General features: G+C 45.5%; 1 protein-coding gene across 2 annotated transcripts in view; it reads left to right on the top strand.

Moving 5' to 3' along the window:
• Positions 1 to 18840, top strand: part of ncoa1 (nuclear receptor coactivator 1) — a 127546-nt gene that overhangs the window by 92496 nt on the left and 16210 nt on the right. The window contains exons 3-6 of one of the 2 annotated variants that reach the window (XM_061929365.2): positions 7809 to 7914; positions 17824 to 17990; positions 18069 to 18175; positions 18643 to 18820. In XM_061929365.2, coding sequence (XP_061785349.2) covers positions 7826 to 7914; positions 17824 to 17990; positions 18069 to 18175; positions 18643 to 18820 — 541 coding nt within the window. In that variant the 5' untranslated portion in view covers positions 7809 to 7825. Of the gene's footprint in view, positions 1 to 7808; positions 7915 to 17823; positions 17991 to 18068; positions 18176 to 18642; positions 18821 to 18840 lie in introns of those variants that run through there. The other variant, XM_061929366.2, reaches the window with a different exon arrangement.

The raw sequence follows: 18840 nt of genomic DNA, 5'->3' as shown, positions 1-18840 counted from the left end.
CATGATTAATAATCAGAAAAATAATCGTGCAGCCGTAGTGTGATTGGGGTGGGAAGCTGTGGGCGGAAAAGGCAAACACCACACAGCGTGATGACTTGGGTTGTGTGCAGTAAATATGCCCCTTTATTTAAACTTCTCACATGTAACGCTGTCAATTGACTAGTGACTCGGCGCCCACACGACGCTATAGCAGTCTAATGCAGCACGAGAGTGATCTGAGCGAGGAGTCAGTGGGTGCAGCGTAGCCCCATTTGACAAAGGCTGTATACTGTATGTTCTGTTGGCCATGTCCTATATCCGAGAGGGTTGGCCTTAGCAACAGTGACTGAGCAGCTTCTCATGGGTGGTACCATCTCACCCCAGCTCATGGGGGGCCTACACTGACAGTATTACTTATAACCACACATCTGAACTGTGTTTTAATAAGTCACACATGATTTTGGTTGGTTAGTGTTGAATCTCCAATTATTGCAACACTATTTGCGACTATTGATTTGATGTATGTGATGTTGACGCGTCCTTGCAGTGGCAGTGCAGTGGTGTCAATTCTGTTGTTGAGAATTCCTTACTTAACCAGCAAGTTTCTTCTGAAATGCAATACATTGTGTGTAGCCAGTATTTGGTTATAGTACAAATAATAATACCTTGCATGTTACGATAATAGAGTGGAGCCTCGGGATAGGAGTGGAATTTGATCTGTGGCGCTGCTTGTACCTTGTGATCCTGATTATGAAACAGCATCGCACATTAAAATGAATTACAATTAATTTATTACCTGCTTGGTCACCCTAAAACAGCACAATTTTAGCATGTAAAATGCCCTTTAAAGAGAAAAAAAAGTTGTAGATAATACATTTTGTATCAAAAACAATACAAAAGAATGTACTTCAAACAACTTCAGAAATTTTGTAAAGTAATGTCATAGCGCACAGCATTTTCTTTGGAGAGTGGACTTCTACGGTATCTCCTTTGAACTGCTTCTCCAGCAAACACACCATCAGCAGCTTCTGCATATTTTAATGGGTACATGTCTGTTGTGTCGACATTATCTTAACATCCTTGGCTGGGGTTATCGACTTTTTCTGCTTCAGTATGGTGCAGACTAGCAGTGCTGTGCTTAAAACGGCTTCACTTAATCGGCTACACACGTTTTTTGATTATTTTTTTGTTTGAGTCAATTAATGTCATATTCTACTTCTCAGCACTGTCCTTCACACTCTCTTCCTTCAGTCCCATGAATGTAATAACAAAGTTATGTCCTATGGTGATATCGATCTCTAGCTACAAGCTGCTGCTAGCGAGTAATGATGTGTTCCATTTGTACTTAGAATTTCTGAATTCTCTGTCGGAAATTTCACCTGGAATGCCCCCTGAGGTCAAATTTCCTACTCAGAAAGTCGAAGAGTCCTCACCACCCCTGAGTAGGCTTCAAAGTTGGCTGCTGAGTGTAAACAATAATAGAAGCTTTTTTAGTATCTGTTATTAGTACTTTAGACTATTTTCTGTCACACAAAAATCAGCCATATACAATGTATTGTTTGAGGTAGGGCTGCAACAACTAATCGATTAAAATCGATTCTAAAAATAGTTGGCGATTAATTTAGTCATCGATTCGTTCTATGCTATGCGCAGAGGCTACTTTTTTTATTTTTTTATAAACCTTTATTTATAAACTGCAACTAGGGCTAGGCGATATACGCGATATATCGCGAGGTTGTCTCTCTGCGATATAGAAAATGACTACCGTATTTTCCGCACTATAAGCCGCACCTAAAAACCACAAATTTTCACAAAAGCTGACAGTGCGGCTTATAACCCGGTGCGCCTTATATATGGATTAATATAAATATTTATTTTCATAAAGTTTCGGTCTCGCAACTACGGTAAACAGCCGCCATCTTTTTTCCCCGTAGAAGAGGAAGCGCTTCTTCTTCTATGGTAAGCAACCGCCAAGGTAAGCACCCTCCCCCATAGAAGAGGAAGCGCTTCTTCTTCTACTGGGGCGGCATGGCGTAGTGGGTAGAGCAACCGTGCCAGAAACCTGAGGGTTGCAGGTTCGCTCCCCGCCTCTTACCATCCAAAAATTCGCTGCCGTTGTGTCCTTGGGCGGGACACTTCACCCTTTGCCCCCGGTGCCACTCACACTGGTGAACTGAATGATGAATGATAGGTGGTGGTCGGAGGGGCCGTTGGCGCAAATTGCAGCCACGCTTCCGTCAGTCTACCCCAGGGCAGCTGTGGCTATGAAAGTAGCTTACCACCACCAGGTGTGAATGATTGATGGGTTCTACATGTAAAGCGACTTTGGGTACTTAGAAAAGCGCTATATAAATCCCAGTTATTATTATTATTATTACTGTAAGCAACCACCCACCCCCATAGAAGAAGAAGCCCCCGGATATTGCGTTTCATTTCATTTGTGTGTTTACATCTGTAAAGACCACAAAATGGCTCCTACTAAGCGACACGCGTATAACGCAGAATTTAAACTTAAGGCAATATTTAACCAAAGAACTCCAACCGCTCGATATTGGTGTCAACAGGGCATTTAAAGCACGACTGCGAACGGCGTGGGAACAATGGAACAATGGATGACCGAAGGCGAACACACCTTCACTAAGACAGGGAGACAGCGCCGGACGACATACGCCAACATCTGCCAGTGGATCGTAAATGCCTGGGCGGATATTTCGGTCACAACTGTGGTCCGAGCTTTCCGGAAGGCAGGATTCACAGAACTGCGACGAGACGGAGCCGGCCATTTTGGATCCCGTATTCGCCCAACTTTTTAATTCGGACACCGAAGGAGAAGAATTCGAGGGATTTATGAATGAAGAATAACTTCAGAAAGTGAGTGTTATGTTTATTTTGTGTGTTGTGACATTAACGTTCGAGCAACATTAAGTTATTGATGCTTATTGATTGCACATTACCGTACATTTTGGGAGTGAACAGAGTTGTTAGAACGCTGGTTTTTAATATATTATTAAAGTTTGACTGACCTATCTGACTGTTTTTTTGACATTCCCTTTAGCGCAGTTAGATGCGGCTTATAACACGGGGCGGCTTATAGGTGAACAAAGTTTTGAAATATGCCGTTCATTGAAGGCGCGGCTTATAACCCAGGGCGGCTTATGGTGCGGAAAATACGGTATATCATGATATCGAGTATACGTTCTCACCCAGTTGCTTTTAGCTGCGGGCATTACACTACAGGCTCTCCTCCTCTTTCCAGTCTACGTCACATACTGTCACGTCATAGTCACATACGTACACGCCCTCCCCGAGCAGAGAGGTAGCAGCATGGCTAACGTTAGCTGTGATGCTAGCGGTAATACGAGAGAAAGAAGGTGCGAATCTGGTAACAAATGAAGGAATAATTAATTCCTAAGAAAAACAGCAGGGGGTCCATCGTCTGGCGGTGGTTTGTCATCAAGTGGGAAGATGTCGAACAGACAACCGTAATTTGTCAAGTGTGGGGCAAAAGCGTTGCTATAAAAAGTAGCATTACTGCTGTAACAAACAGTTCAGGGTGTCCTAAGTTACCGGAGTGTGTTAGGTAAGGAGGAGGAGTTTTGTCCCTCCAGAGTTGCTGCCGTAGGGCTGTGATGTAGGGTGTGTGTGGTTGTGGAAGGAGGTGTGTGATGTTGACATTAAAGAAACAGTGGCTACCGAACCTGCTCTAATGTCTCCCGTTTATTATTTTATTAGATAAGTACACTGTATAGGCGAACCCAGGACACTCGGCTACACTGCTAATATGTAGCATCATTTGAAAAGTCACCCGCTAGACAACGAAGAGGGCTTACTCCGCACGTCAACATCGTTCGGTGCCACACGCCCTCACCATCAAAATGCAGAGGCAAACATTTCCAGATCAACACCGTATGAAAAAAATAGTGATTTTTTTAGTTGTGATTTCCTTCTCTGCATGAAAGTTTAAAAGTAGCATATATTAATGCAGTATGAAGAAGAATGTTTTAAGGTAGACACATAGAATCATCATACTGCTGTGATTATATGCATCAAGTGTTCATTCAAGGCTAAGGCAAAATATCGAGATATATATCGTGTATCGCGATATTAAAAAAAGGCGATATCGCCCAGCCCTAACTGTAACATTTACAAACAGCTGAGAAACAATAATCAAAATAAGTATGGTGCCAGTATGCTGGTTTTTTTTTCCAATAAAATACTGGAAAGGATAGAAATGTAGTTTGTCTCTTTTATCCGATTATTAATCGATTAATCGAAGTAATAATTGACAGATTAATTGATTACCAAATTAGTTGTTAGTTGCAGCCCTAGTTTGAGATTTATATATGGTTACTTTATTATAAATAAATATTTTTTTAATTTTTAATTTAGTTTATGTGTTTTATATGTTCTACATCGCTAGCTTAAGCGTCGTGTTTGAAGGTTGCAGAAATATTGCATCTTTTTCCATAAGTTGTTCAAGTGCAAGAATAGCTTTAGTCAATGTGGCCAATTTTATTTCTGACCTCATAACTGGAATGCTCATAACTTGGCTGTGACGTCATTCCTAGCTCTCAATTCTAACTTCCGAGATGGAACGCTTTATATGACCAGATGTTTTAGTCAGATTTTACAGGGTTCACTGTGACATTTGCTCGTAACCCGAATTTTTGCTCATAACCTAAAGCATAACAATTAGCCAAGAGACTGCTCATATCCCGAAAAACTCTTAAACGGGGGCACTTGTATCCCAAGGTACAACTGTACACACAAAGTTGTTTACATGCCGAGGCTCAAATGCTCAAAGTATAGGTTGCTTAGTCATTCTCAGGCCCTCGATCCAGTTGATTGGATTTCTTCAGCGTCATTCAGGATATCCAAAACGCACTGGGCATTATACCTGCATGTACGTGTCATATAAAAGTGTCAATTAAAATGTAGTCCCAACTAATTTGCTTAGCTGTCATGCGCTATTTACGAAATAAGCACAGCTGTCAGCAATGCCATCAGAACATCAATAACACATCACTCGCACTAGGGAGAAGCCATCAATGGTTCAAATATACTGTATCTCTGAAATCGGACTTCTTCAAAAGTGGAAGTGACACTTCCAAAGTAAAAGGTTTTGAAATAAGAGTCTCTGCATTAACATGGCAAATTGTTAACAGGCAGCGTCAAACTATTAATAGTGGTCCAAAATTATTATTGGCGGGCCAACACAAATAAATCAACAGTAGTGGCGAATGACTGTATTGGTCAAACTGTGCAGAAATGGTCTCCCAAGTGTGACACAAGTGTGCTGCATTCAAACTTTGTACCTTTCCTTCTCTTTCCCCCGGTCAAACAAGACATGAGTGTGTGCATATATCCCCATAGCATTAGTAGCTTGTCAGTGTGCCTATAGAGGGAGTCTTTGAGCGCCATAGAAACATTGCAAGCATCCCCGGCACGGCCTGACATTCCCAGCCAGGCTCCCAACGTGATGTATGGCCCCAAAGGAGCTTGAATAATTAAGTGGGTCCTATTGCAAGCTTGAATGTACACTGGAAATATTGATAACGACAACATATGTGTGCATGTGTTTGTGTTTTCTGCTTCCACCTTCCCATCAACTCCCCGCCAGCTACCAGGTGGTCTCTTCCTTCTCCTCACTCGCTCCACTGGTCATTCATTGCCTCTACTCTGTGTTTGTGAGCGGGAAGGGATCAGTAGCACTCAGAATGAGATAACAAAGACAGAGAAAGCAGGAAGAAGACACACCCGGAGATGACAGGCGCTTGTAACAGAGCGCCGCAGGAGGCGTCCGAGTTGATTTGCTAGTGCCCTGCTGCGCAAATGCTGAGTTTTCTCCTTCCTTTATTAGCGGTTCAAGTCTTGATCCCCCCCACCCTCCACCGCTGGAGCTCACATTGGCAGGGGGAGGGTGGAGTCCTCAGGTGCCGGACCTGGACGGCAGGTGTGCAGATAAGATTTTATTCCCTCCACATCTTTGTTTCACTACTGCGTTTACTGTCCTTCACTTGTGTGCATGCGTGCTTGTGTACTTTGCGGAACTTCCCATCCTGCTAGTTTCCCCTGACATGTGATTGCCATGGTAAATGTAGACGTGTCATTGAAACGTTGCAAAAAGGAACAACACTAACTAATGTGTGTAAAATAACTTAAATGTGTGATTGGATGTGATGCTGAGCAGTTGCATAGTCAAGTACTTGTAGCTTATTATGCAAGAGTCGTGGGAATGCAAATATGTATTTTTATGTTCTTCAATGCAGGAGTTCACAGTCACACCTCCTTTAAACATAGAATTATAATTGAATCAGCATTATTATTATTATTATGCTGCGGCAGTAAAGCCATACTTGCCAACCTCGAGACCTCCAAATTCGGGAGATGGGGGGGCTGAGGTGGGCGGGGTTTGGTGGTAGGGGGGGTGTATATTGTAACGTCCCGGAAAAGTTAGTGCTGCAAGGGATTCTGGGTATTTGTTTATGTTGTGTTACGGTGCGGATGTTCTCCCGAAATGTGTTTGTCATTCTTGTTTGGTGTGGGTTCACAGTGTGGCGCATATTTGCAACAGTGTTAAAGTTGTTTATACGGCCACCCTCAGTGTGACCTGTATGGCTGTTGATCAAGTATGCGTTGCGTTCACCTATGTGTGTTTAATAGCCGTATAAATCATGCGATTGGCCCGGCACGCTGTTTGTATGTAGGAAAAGCGTAGTGACGACAGGTTGTAGAGGACGCTAAAGGCAGTGCCTTTAAGGCACGCCCACAATATTGTTGTCCGGGTAGAAATCAGGAGAAATTCGTGAGAATGGTTGCCCCGGGAGATTTTCGGGAGGGGCACTGAAATTTGGGAGTCTCCCGGGAAAATCGGGAGGGTAGGCAAGTATGAGTAAAGCAGGACTGGAACTCCACTGGAGTCAGGGGCAGAGCTATAGGGTAGGGCGGGTGTCCCCCGGCCCGTCCCCCGTAGGGACCCCAGTCAGAGTAGGCATCTACCCAGAGCTGGGAAATGGCAGAGCTCCTCCCTCAGCTCTGGGAAGGGGAGGGCGGGGCTATCTCCTGGTCAAGGAAGATTAGATAATTCAAACAATTTTATTACAAACAACACCTGTAATACAACATAATGTATGTGGCCTTATTTGTTTCCTCAGCCAGGATGAGTCATGTCTGCTAAAAACTTTAGTGATTTAGGAGGTGTAAAAAATGTAACTAAATGTTGTGTTGTATGACTGGACTTCTTTTGTTACCTCTCACATTTCACTTTGCAACGTGCAAATTTACAAGTGGATCTATTGTCTCCAAGTTTATTCTTGGTAACATCAACCGTCCTCAACGCTATCTGTCACGTGTCAACAGAGTACAAGCTAGGGAAGCATTTTTACTACGAAGTTAACATGAGTGGCAGATCATATAAACATAAAAGTGGAGCAACAAAGTGCAAAGAAAATGAAAATACAGTGGAGTCCTGTTCTCTCGCTATCTCATTCTGCTGCATCTGTATTTTAGCGACTGCTCTGGGCAGGGCGCTAACCCACGGTGCCATTAAATCAACATAAAAAACACAATATATGCATTATATATCAATATAGATCAATACAGTCTGCAGGAATACACTCCGTAAGCACACATGATTGTATTTCTTTATGACAAAAAATAAATAAAACATACCCCTCCCACCCCTGATTTAAATAGTCTAATAATAATGAAAAGAAACTGTGATTTACTTAAGCAGATGGCCCTGAATAATGTGCGTGCGTGTGTAAATATTTTTTCAGAACCGTGCAGTCCTAATGTTAACCATCTTTTTTCTTGTGTTGCCTCGGCAGGTCAGTTGAAGCTGAAAATGAGTGCAGTCGGGGAAAGCCCCCTTGATCCTGACACGGCTGAGTCACGCAAGAGGAAGGGCTCACCATGCGACACGTCCGCACAAAGGTAAAACACATTGAACTGATGCTCTGCTGTGTGTGGAAGTGCTTAAATGTGTCTGAAAAGCTGCATGAGTCCTGAGGTCAAGAAAAAGGAGTACATTTAGTATTACACTTTAGCAAAACTGAGATTCTAAAGTGAGTGCAAGATTTCACGACAGCGGAAGTCACTAGTCTTCTCAGTTTAAGCAGTGAAATGGGGCCCCAGGCTATGTGTAGTTCGTCCTCAACCTGTTGCTCCTCCAGTAAAATAAAAAGTTGATGATCCACTTGTTTGTGTGCTCTCTGAGAGCTGGCAGGCAGGCTTGTTGGCTCCGTGTTTAACAACAGATGTGGCAGACATTGTAGCAACAAAACAAATCCTCTACTTCTAGATCACGGGTTAGTAGAAGGTTGGTTAAACCTTTGAGGTTTAACCGAGGACACATACACACAGCTCCCAGGCAGACTGTGGCTACTCTGTGAGCCTTATAGGGCCTAATCGCTGATGTAAGCTAATGTAACGTCCCGGTTTTGTATTTCCAAAGCAACTACTGACCTGCACGTTAACACCGCGTCCTCTTCCTCACCCCTTCCTCCCTTCCTGGCTCCCTCCACTCCTCCCTCTCTTGGCCACCACGCCTGTGTGTTCTGGCCGGCCAATGCACTGACCTACTTTTGCTGTTGTCGTTGCACTCACACGCACACACGCACACGCACACAACACTCATGTTTACCACATAGTTGCTGTTACTCCGAGAGGGCCAGTGGAGCACATGGAGACAGGCGTTAAACGACCTATTAAGTAGCTTTTAAGGTGTCTGGTAAAAATGTGTTCCAACTAATCCAAAAAAGAAGGCGCAGTCACAAATGTATAGTTTTTTTTTTTTTTCACAATCCCTATTTAAGACAAGAACACATATGTCTTTCTCTTATGGTATGCTTTTTAAATTGTAATATTTTGCTTGTACTACACAGCTATCCAATGGGATTAATCTCTTTGCCCATAAATCCCCCAAAAAACGGCAACAATACTTTATTAACATGTCATGACCTGCATATTAACCAAGTATTAGTGCTTATAATAACAATATCGATGACGCTGTGGAACTACTTTCAGCAGTGCTGTGACTCTGCAGCATCGCGTGGACATCGGGGGCGGTACCTCTGGATTGGCAGACCGGGGTGGTGGTTCCTCTCTTTAAGAAGGGGAACCGGAGGGTGTGTTCTAACTATCGTGGGATCACACTCCTCAGCCTTCCCGGTAAGGTCTATTCAGGTGTACTGGAGAGGAGGCTACGCCGGATAGTCGAACCTCGGATTCAGGAGGAACAGTGTGGTTTTCGTCCTGGTCGTGGAACTGTGGACCAGCTCTATACTCTCGACAGGGTCCTAGAGGGTGCATGGGAGTTTGCCCAACCAGTCTACATGTGCTTTGTGGACTTGGAGAAGGCATTCAACCATGTCCCTCGGGAAGTCCTGTGGGGAGTGCTCAGAGAGTATGGGGTATCGGACTGTCTGATTTTGGCGGTCCGCTCCCTGTATGATCAGTGTCAGAGCTTGGTCCGCATTGCTGGCAGTAAGTCGGACACGTTTCCAGTGAGGGTTGGACTCCGCCAAGGCTGACCTTTGTCACCGATTCTGTTCATAACTTTTATGGACAGAATTTCTAGGCGCAGTCAAGGCGTTGAGGGGATCCGGTTTGGTGGCTGCAGGATTAGGTCTCTGCTTTTTGCAGATGATGTGGTCCTGATGGCTTCATCTGGCCAGGATCTTCAGCTCTTGCTGGATCGGTTCGCAGCTGAGTGTGAAGCGACTGGGATGAGAATCAGCACCTCCAAGTCCAAGTCCATGGTTCTCTCCCGGAAAAGGGTGGAGTGCCATCTCCGGGTTGCGGAGGAGACCCTTCCCCGAGTGGAGGAGTTCAAGTACCTCGGAGTCTTGTTCACGAGTGAGGGAAGAGTGGATTGTGAGATCGACAGGCGGATCGGTGCGGCGTCTTCAGTAATGCGGACGCTGTATCGATCCGTTGTGGTGAAGAAGGAGCTGAGCCGGAAGGCAAAGCTCTGAATTTACCGGTCGATCTACGTTCCCATCCTCACCTATGGTTATGAGCTTTGGGTTATGACCGAAAGGACAAGATCACGGGTACAAACGGCCAAAATGAATTTCCTCCGCCGGGTGGCAGGGCTCTCCCTTAGAGATAGGGTGAGAAGCTCTGTCATCCGAGGGGAGCTCAAAGTAAAGCCGCTGCTCCTCTACATCGAGAGGAGCCAGATGAGGTGGTTCGGGCATCTGGTCAGGATGCCACCCGATCGCCTCCCTAGGGAGGTGTTTAGGGCACGTCCGACCGGTAGGAGGCCACAGGGAAGACCCAGGACACGTTGGGAAGACTATGTCTCCCGGCTGGCCTGGGAACGCCTCGGGATCCCCCAGGAAGAGCTGGACAAAGTGGCTGGGGAGAGGGAAGTCTGGGCTTCCCTGCTTAGGCTGCTGCCCCCGCAGCAGTCTCTAATGCAGATGGGATCTTGACTTAGACTTAGACTTCCTTTTTATTGTCATTCAAATTTGAACTTTGCAGTACAGATAAAAACTAAATTTCGTTACATAAGCTCATGGAAGTGCAGGATAAAAAAACAATAAGGTGCATATATAAATAAATAAATAGGTTACTGTACAGATAAATATATTGCACTTTTTCACATGCGTCCACATTTATGGATGTATGTTATATTGTCTTTTTTATTCCAGCGAGTTAATCCATTTAGGGGGGAGTTGAGGGGATGATTTAATTATGCTGCGTTCAAGAGTCTTACAACCTGAGGGAAGACGCTGTTACAGAACCTGGAGGTTCTGCTTCGGAGGCTGCAGAACCTCTTTCTAGAGTCCAGCAGTGAAAACAGTCCTTGGTAGGGGTGGGAGGAGTCTTTGCAGATTTTCTGAGCCCTAGTCAGGCAGCGGCTTTTTGCGATCTCCTGGATAGGAGGAAGAGGAGTCCTGATGATCTTTTCCGCCGTCCTCACCACTCTCTGGAGAGACTTCCAGTCTGAGGCATTGCAGGCTCCAGTCCAGACAGAGATGCTGTTGGTCAGTAGGCTCTCTATAGTGCCTCTGTAGAATGTGGTGAGAATGGGGGGAGGGAGCTGTGCTCTTTTCATCCGACGCAAAAAGTGCATGCCCTGCTGAGCTCTTTTTACAAGAGCTCCGGTGTGTAGGGACCAGGTTATATTGTCAGTTATCTGCACCCCCAGGAACTTGGTGCTGCTTACTATCTCCAACGCTGTGCCGTCGATGAAGAGTGGAGCGTGGCTGGACTGGTGCTTCCTGAAGTCAACGATGATCTCCTTGGTCTTGTCGACATTCAGGACCAGGTTGTTGGTTCTGCACCAGTCAACCAGATGTTTCACCTCTTCCCTGTAGTCCATGTCGTTGTTGTCACGGATGAGGTCCACTACTGTCGTGTCGTCCGCATACTTCACAATGTGGTTGGTAGTGGACCTAGCGCAGCAGTCATGAGTCATCAACGTGAACAGCAGCGGACTCAGGACGCAGCCCTGGGGGGAGCCGGTGCTCAGGGAGATGGCACTGGAGGTGTTGTTGCCCACTCTCACAGATTGGGGTCTGTCTGTGAGGAAGTCAAGCAGCCAGTTGCATAGGGGGGTACTGAATCCAAGGGGGGCCAGTTTGCTCACCAAGTGCTGCGGGATGATGGTGTTGAATGCTGAGCTGAAGTCCAGAAACAACATCCGCACGTGTGTCCTTTCTTTCCAGATGTTCTAAGCTCAGGTGGAGTGCAGAGGAGATGGCGTCCTCTGTGGAGCGGTTAGGGCGAAAAGCAAACTGGTATGGGTCGAATGTGGGGGGAAGTCTGGAGACAATATATTCCTTTACCAGCCTCTCGGAGCACTTGATTATGATGGGGGTGAGTGCAACGGGGCGGTAATCATTGAGGGAGGAGATTGTGGGGTTTTTTGGCACTGGAAGGATTGTGGCGGTCTTAAAACATGGTGGTACCACAGCCTGGGTCAGCGAGATGTTGAAGATGTCTGTGAGAACCCCAGCCAGCTGGTCTGCACATCCCTTAAGCACCTTGCCCGGAATGTCATCAGGTCCCGGTGCTTTCCGGGGGTTCACCCTCCTCAGGGTTTTCCGGACATCCGTTATGTCCAGGTTGAGCGGCTACTCATCAGGGCGAGGGCGAGGGATGGATTTTCTCGCCGGAGTTGTGTTAAGTGCCTCAAACCTTGCAAAGTAGTTGTTAAGGTCATCTAGGAAGCTGATACTGTTGTCACAGGGACAGGGGGCAGCTTTATAGTCCGTGATGACCTGTATGCCCTGCCACATTTGTCTAGTGTTTGTGGGGTTCTCGAAGAAGTCCTGCACTTTCTGACTGTGAGCACGCTTTGCAACCTTAATGGCACGGTTCAGGTTAGCTCTGGCTGTTTTTAATGCCACCATGTCGCCAGACTTAAAAGCCTTGTTCCGAGCCTTCAGCATTGCACGTACCTCACTGTTCATCCAGGGTTTCTCGTTGGCCCGTGTGGGGATGTTCTTGATCACATTGACATCCTCCATGCACTTCTGAATGTATGCGGACACAGACTCTGCATACTCCTCCACACATGTGTGGTGATTTTCGGTGGCGGCTGCTTTGAACATGTCCCAGTCTGTGGTTTCAAAGCAGTCTTGTAATGCTGACATTGCTCCCTCTGGCCAGGTCCTCACCTGCTTCACTGTAGCTTGCTTCCTGATCAGCAGGGGCGTGTATGCAGGAATTAGCATTACAGATAGATGGTCTGAGGAGCCGAGGTGGGGGCGTGGTGCAGCTTCATACGCCTGTTTGATATTACTATACACCAAGTCCAATCTGCTTCCACCTCTGGTTGCAAAATTCCTATATTGATGGAAATGAGGGAACACTATTTTCATGTTAGCTTGATTAAAATCCCCCGCCACGATGAAAACTCCCTCTGGATGTGTAGATTGCAGTTCATTGATGGAGCAGTACAAAGCATTCAAAGCTTCTTTGGTGTTAGCACTGGGGGAATGTACACTGCTGTGAAGATCATAGCACTGAATTCCCTGGGTAAATAAAATGGCCTGCATTTTATAGTTAATAGTTCTACATCAGGAGAGCAGTGACGTGATACTATCTTCCCATTATTGCACCAGTTGTTGTTGACGTATATACAAACACCACCGCCTTGAGATTTACCGGTGAGAGTGCTGCTACTGTCTGACCGAAACATAGTTAGCCCGTTGATGCTAACGGCCTCGTCCGGAACGGATGATTTCAACCAAGTTTCTGTTAGAAATATGGCGCAACAGTCTCTCATTTTGCGTCTTGCATATAAATCCAGCTTCAGGTAGTCCAGTTTGTTCTTCAGGGAGCGGATGTTTGAAAGCAGGATGGAAGGAAGCGGCGTTCTGTGAGGATTAGCCTTTAGCTTTGTTGTTAGCCCCACTCGGCACCCCCGTTTCTGCTTCCGATCACACCGCCTACGTGTCTTCCGTTGACGGTCCCCACTGGTACTAGCCTCCGCTGCGTCAAAGGCCGCTGGATGTAGCCGGCGTAGAATTCCCATGCTAGCGAGGAGGTCCAACGTACACGCATCTTTCAGTCTAAAACGGCCCGATCTATCCACATCCAGAATTGTCTGGCGGTCGTATGTGACCACGGAGTGTACACGCTGTAAGCCAGCCATGAAATTTACAGAATTTTCCGGTATTTTTGCCAAAATGTTCAATTACTACCGTGAGCGTCTGCAAGCCGCAGCCCGTCAGGGCGCCACCATCTTGCTATTTTATATCTATATGCTATTATATCTTGCTTGCTATATTAAGTAGGACTGTGAAGTGTGCCATTTTAGAAAATCGATTGACCATGGTGAGGATGACAGTGTTGCCGTTAGATGGAGTCCTGTGAAGAATTCCAGGCCATTGTGAGACCATAGTCGAGAAGGAATGGGGAGAGGTCTCAAAAGTCCAGCAGGAGCTTGGTGAGAGGGTTTATTGTGGGCATAAATATAACAAACTGTGACAAACCCCTTAACATCTGCCCTCATGGAAGGCCACCAAAACGGCTGTGAAAAAAAGTCCGCTTAATACCTAGGTGGCATGCCAGTCCGGAACTGTGGCGCCGACTAGCAGGACATTCAGCAGGAGCAGTTGAGTCCTTGAGCGCCGCCTCCATCTCGTGTTCTACATCCTACTGGAGACCCTTGAGGATCTGAGATGGGGGAATAACTATTTCGGGAGGGTTATCATCCACCACCAGGGAGTGTAACCTGGAAAGTGCATCAGGCTTGCCAGTCAAAGAACCTGGACGAAAAGTCAGAGTGTAACTGAACCTGGATAAAAATAATGCCCATCGTGCCCCTCTGGGATTTAGTCGCTGGACGGATCAAATGTAGTCCAGGTTTTTATGATCAATGAATATAGTGAATGGTTGTTGAGATCCCTCTAAGATATGCAGCCATTCATTGAAGACTAATACTATGGCAAAATATTCCCTGTTGCCTATGTCATAATTTCCTTCCGGTCAAATCAGGCTATGAGAGAAGAAGGTGCAGGGTTGCAATTTCAACTGGAGGGGTCTCACTGAGAGAGGATGGCCCCCCACACCGGTGTCAGAAGCGTCGACTTTAACAACAAACAAAGAGGAAATGTTACAGTGCACAAGTACGGGAGCAGAAGTAAATAACCTCTTGAGGTTAGCAAAAGCTGTGTTAGTGTCAGAAGAGCAGTGAAAGGGGATCATAGCAGAAGTTAGCTCTGTCTCGGTTAATGCCACACGGCTATAATCGCAGATAAAACAGCGAAAGAAAATTGACAAAGCCCAAAAACCTCTAGGAGTTTTTAGAAGTAGGCGTAGGCCAGTCCAACACCGCCTGGATCTTAGCTGGGTCGAGTCTAAGTTGTCCCTGTTTGATTATAAACCCCAAAAATGACAAGGAGGAAGTGTGAAAAGCATATATTTCTGCTTTGACAAAAAGCCTATTTTCAAGTAGTCTTTGAAATATCAGGCAAACTTCTTGTGTGTTCCTCTAGTGTGCATGAAAAAATCAGTAAGAACAAATCAACCTAATGTGTCGCAGAAGACATTATTTATAAGACGCTGAAAAACAGCGGGGGCATTTGTGAAGCCAAATGGCATGACCGGATATTCAAAATGTCCCATGGGCATGCTGAAAGCTGTCTTCCATCCGTCCCTCTCTCGGATGCGAATTAAATGATAAGCATTACGGAGATGTCATTTTGTGAAAAATCTGGCCTGATTAAGGAAGCTGAAAGCGGAGTCAAGCAGAGGTATGGGATACTTGTTCTTTATGGTGATAACATTAAGTGCACGATAATCAATACAGGGTCTCAGTGAACCATCCTTCTTCTCCACAAATGCAGCCAATGGTGAGGAAGAAGGAGGAGATAAAATCAGAAGCAAGGTCATTAGAAATATATAGCAAATAAGGCAACAAGAGAAGTATCCTACACTTCTCTTTTGTAAAGTAAATCTGAACAGCCGACATGGACATCTACATCAACTATATGATTTGCCTGAGAAGCTGGACAGGACACAAAAAAAAAAAAAAAAAAAAAAAAATATATATATATATATATATATATAGCTCAAGGGCCTCACGTTTTGAATTGGATATATTACAAAGGCGAGAAGTAGGGTGGGAAGCATCCGAAACGAGGTCAATACCGCAATCATAAGTCGATGCGGGGGCAATGATGTGACTTGTTCCTCGCTGAACACCTAACCCAAGTCATGGTACATAGGTAGAAACAGTAAAGAGATTTGACCTCCTCAGGAATGATCTTAACAAGTTTAGGTAGACACGGACTGGCAGATCTAAGAGTGTGAATGGAAAAAAAAACAATCCAACTACGAATATTATTGTGAGGGTAGGACAAAAAACTGATGGTCCTCTATATGATTCCTTGACAACCGAAGGGTAAGAGGAGCAGTATGAAATGCTACTTTGGCTAGCAGACGCTCGTCGAGTGAATGTACAACTTTGTGTATCAAGCAGCGACACAGGTATATTATGTATCTTGACTAACTCCTCATCTAAAAAACAGTCATCAACTCGGAAGTCAATTAAAGTCTCAATATCTAATTTATTATTAGCTGAGCCAACATCGGTGTCATCCCACTGGGAGAGGTTGATGACACCTGGTCACGTGGCCGCTGAGTCGCAGGTAGTGATGATGTGACCGGCTTGTCCACAGCACAGGCAGAGGTGTAGTCGCAAATGGCGACTTCTTTCATCAATGTCTTCGGGAATGTCAATAGACACCATGTCAAGGCGTCCAACAAGGTAGTTAAATTCCAGTCGCTCTTTGTAGTGAGGGTGCGAAACTGGATAGCATAATCAGAAACATCTCCACTTGCCGAAAGTGGATGAGGGAGCGCGCTGCCTCTCTGCCCGGTGGAGTCTTTTGAAAAGGTAATTTCAGGGCTTTGGAAAAGACCTGGAATGAGTTGCAGATCAGGCATTGTTGGGTCCACTCTGCAGTGGCCCATGCACATGGGAAATGGCAAATGCAACCTCAGCACGCTTGGATTGGAAAGCGGCTAGTTGAAGCTCAAAATGGATGGAGCACTGGACTAAAACGGCTCTGACGTCACCCAAGTCACCAGAAAAACACTCCGGGCGAGAGACGATGGGGCAGGAGGCTGGCGCACTATCAGCAGGAGTCAGAGAGAGAGGAACAGGTGCTGGGCTGCCGACAGGATGGGCGCCACGCCGGAGCAAGGCGGCAATGGAGATAAGCTGGGTTTCTCATCCGAGTCTCTTGGCGTGCGGCAAGACCGCTCACACCAGCGCACAATTCGGCGAGATGTCTCTCCTGGTGGCAAAGATGTTAGGCATGCTCATTGAGAGCTTCTTTAAGGGTGTCCGTTTCTGCGGTGTCCATGTCGATGGTGGAATCTTTTGTTAGGATCTGACCAGAGAGGCCAAAAGGAAGACTGCAGAGAGGATACGTGAAGCAATCAAGTGGGAAATTTAATTTCAAAACTAGGGAGTAACAAAAAACTACGACACTTGTGGGAGAAGCCAATGGCACAACAAAACTAGGGAAACAAAGACAGAAAAAAATATATATAAGGAAAGGGGAACACAAATTACGGGAAGGCTGAGGTAACAAGTACCGAGCAACCACATGAGAGCAAAAAACAACAAGCAAGAATACCAAATAGCACATAGGCAAAAATGGTGTGGAAGGAACGTGTCAGGGCACAAGTCAAAGATCCCACGACCCCAGGTGAATCAGGTTGGCTTAAATTCCATCACTGTGATGTGCTCAGGTACCCTGCCTTCCCTTGGCCTTCATGGTAACTAAACAAAGAAAAAATATCCGAAAACAGGAAACAACTACTGGGAGGAAAAACAAGGAGGCAAAGAAAAACGGATACATAATCGTCTCCAAAGTTTTAAACTTAACTCTGGGGCCAGTCTGATATAATTCCTGGGGCGGATTTGGCCAGAGGGCCGCCAGTTGAAAAGCCTTGCCCTGTAGTAACAACAACATGATTGCATATTGTTAGTTGCTTCTTTTGGACTGCTTTTGTGTGTGTGCACATGCTCTCTTCTTTTATGCACGGACAATACAGCGTTGAGTAACAAGCCTAAACGCCAGACAAATTCCTCTGACCGACAAGCATTGATTATTCAATATAAGTAATGATTGTGAAAAATATATATGTTTAGTTACTAGTGGTAACAGAAGCTAACCGTTGATGTTCTTGTTATATTTTTGGTTTAAAAAATGTTCACTATGATTAAGTTGCAAATAGCCACTTTAACTAGAATACCATTCATTATCTTGCAGAACTCCCCCAAGGTAAATCTATGTAAACAGACTCAGATATACAATAAGCATTTTGCAGTGTACATCTGTTCTGAATGTTCGTTTGTTTTCTACACAGTCTGGAGAAGCGGAGACGAGAGCTGGAGTGTCGCTACATCGACGAGCTGGCTGAGTTGCTCTCCTCTAATATGGGCGACATTGCCAGCCTCAGCATCAAGCCTGACAAGTGCCACATACTCAAGAGCACAGTGGACCAAATCCAGCAGATGAAACGCCGCGAGCAGGGTGAGGGAGTACTAACTTCCTGTTAAATGTTTCACTTTTGCAGTTTTTTTTATGTGTGTTTGCGTGTCACTTCGACAGAGAAAGCGGCTTTTCGATCTCCAGATGACGAGGTGCAGAAGAGCGATATCTCCTCCAGTAGTCAGGGCCTGCTGGAGAAAGAGGCCCTGGGGCCTATGCTGCTAGAGGTGAACGTCCTTTCTTTCCACTGTGCTGATCTTTAAGCTCATAAGACCCACAGAAGTTTTTGCATTAAATACTAAATTGGCCATAGTGTGTAAATGTGAGTGTAAATGCTTGTCTGTCTATCTATATTGGCCCTGCGATGAGGTGGCGACTTGTCCAGGGTGTACTCTGTCCTCCACTCGAGTGCAGCTGAGATAGTTTCCAGTCCCACCGCGACCTCAAAAGGCATAAGCGGTAGAAAATGAATTGATGGATGGATTTGTCTTAGCTCTGAAATCTTTAGTTTTTTTGGACAGAAAATATTTTTATGCAATGTCCTTTGTATTGGACAACAAGTGTTGTTTATCTTGGAGTAGTTTGCATTTAAAAAAAAAACTGTGACATGTTTGTCCTTTACAGAGGACTATGCATTACTTCACCTAAGGAGGTTAAATAACAGACTTAACCAATTGATCCTCTTCGTCCCCAGGCCATTGATGGCTTTTTCTTTGTGACGAACCGTGAGGGACGCATCGTCTTTGTCTCTGAGAATGTGCTGAGTTACCTGGGATACACTCAGGAGGAGCTGATGACCTCCAGCGTCTACAGCATCCTTCACGTAGGAGACCACAACGAGTTTGTCCGAAATCTGCTGCCCAAAAGTCTGGGTGAGTATGGGACCAAAAGG

The sequence above is a fragment of the Nerophis lumbriciformis genome, linkage group LG34 (genome assembly GCF_033978685.3).
Source record: "Nerophis lumbriciformis linkage group LG34, RoL_Nlum_v2.1, whole genome shotgun sequence".
Classification (NCBI taxonomy): domain Eukaryota; kingdom Metazoa; phylum Chordata; class Actinopteri; order Syngnathiformes; family Syngnathidae; genus Nerophis; species Nerophis lumbriciformis.
Note: the sequence above shows the minus strand (reverse complement) of the source record. Positions and strands in the feature narration are given on the sequence as shown.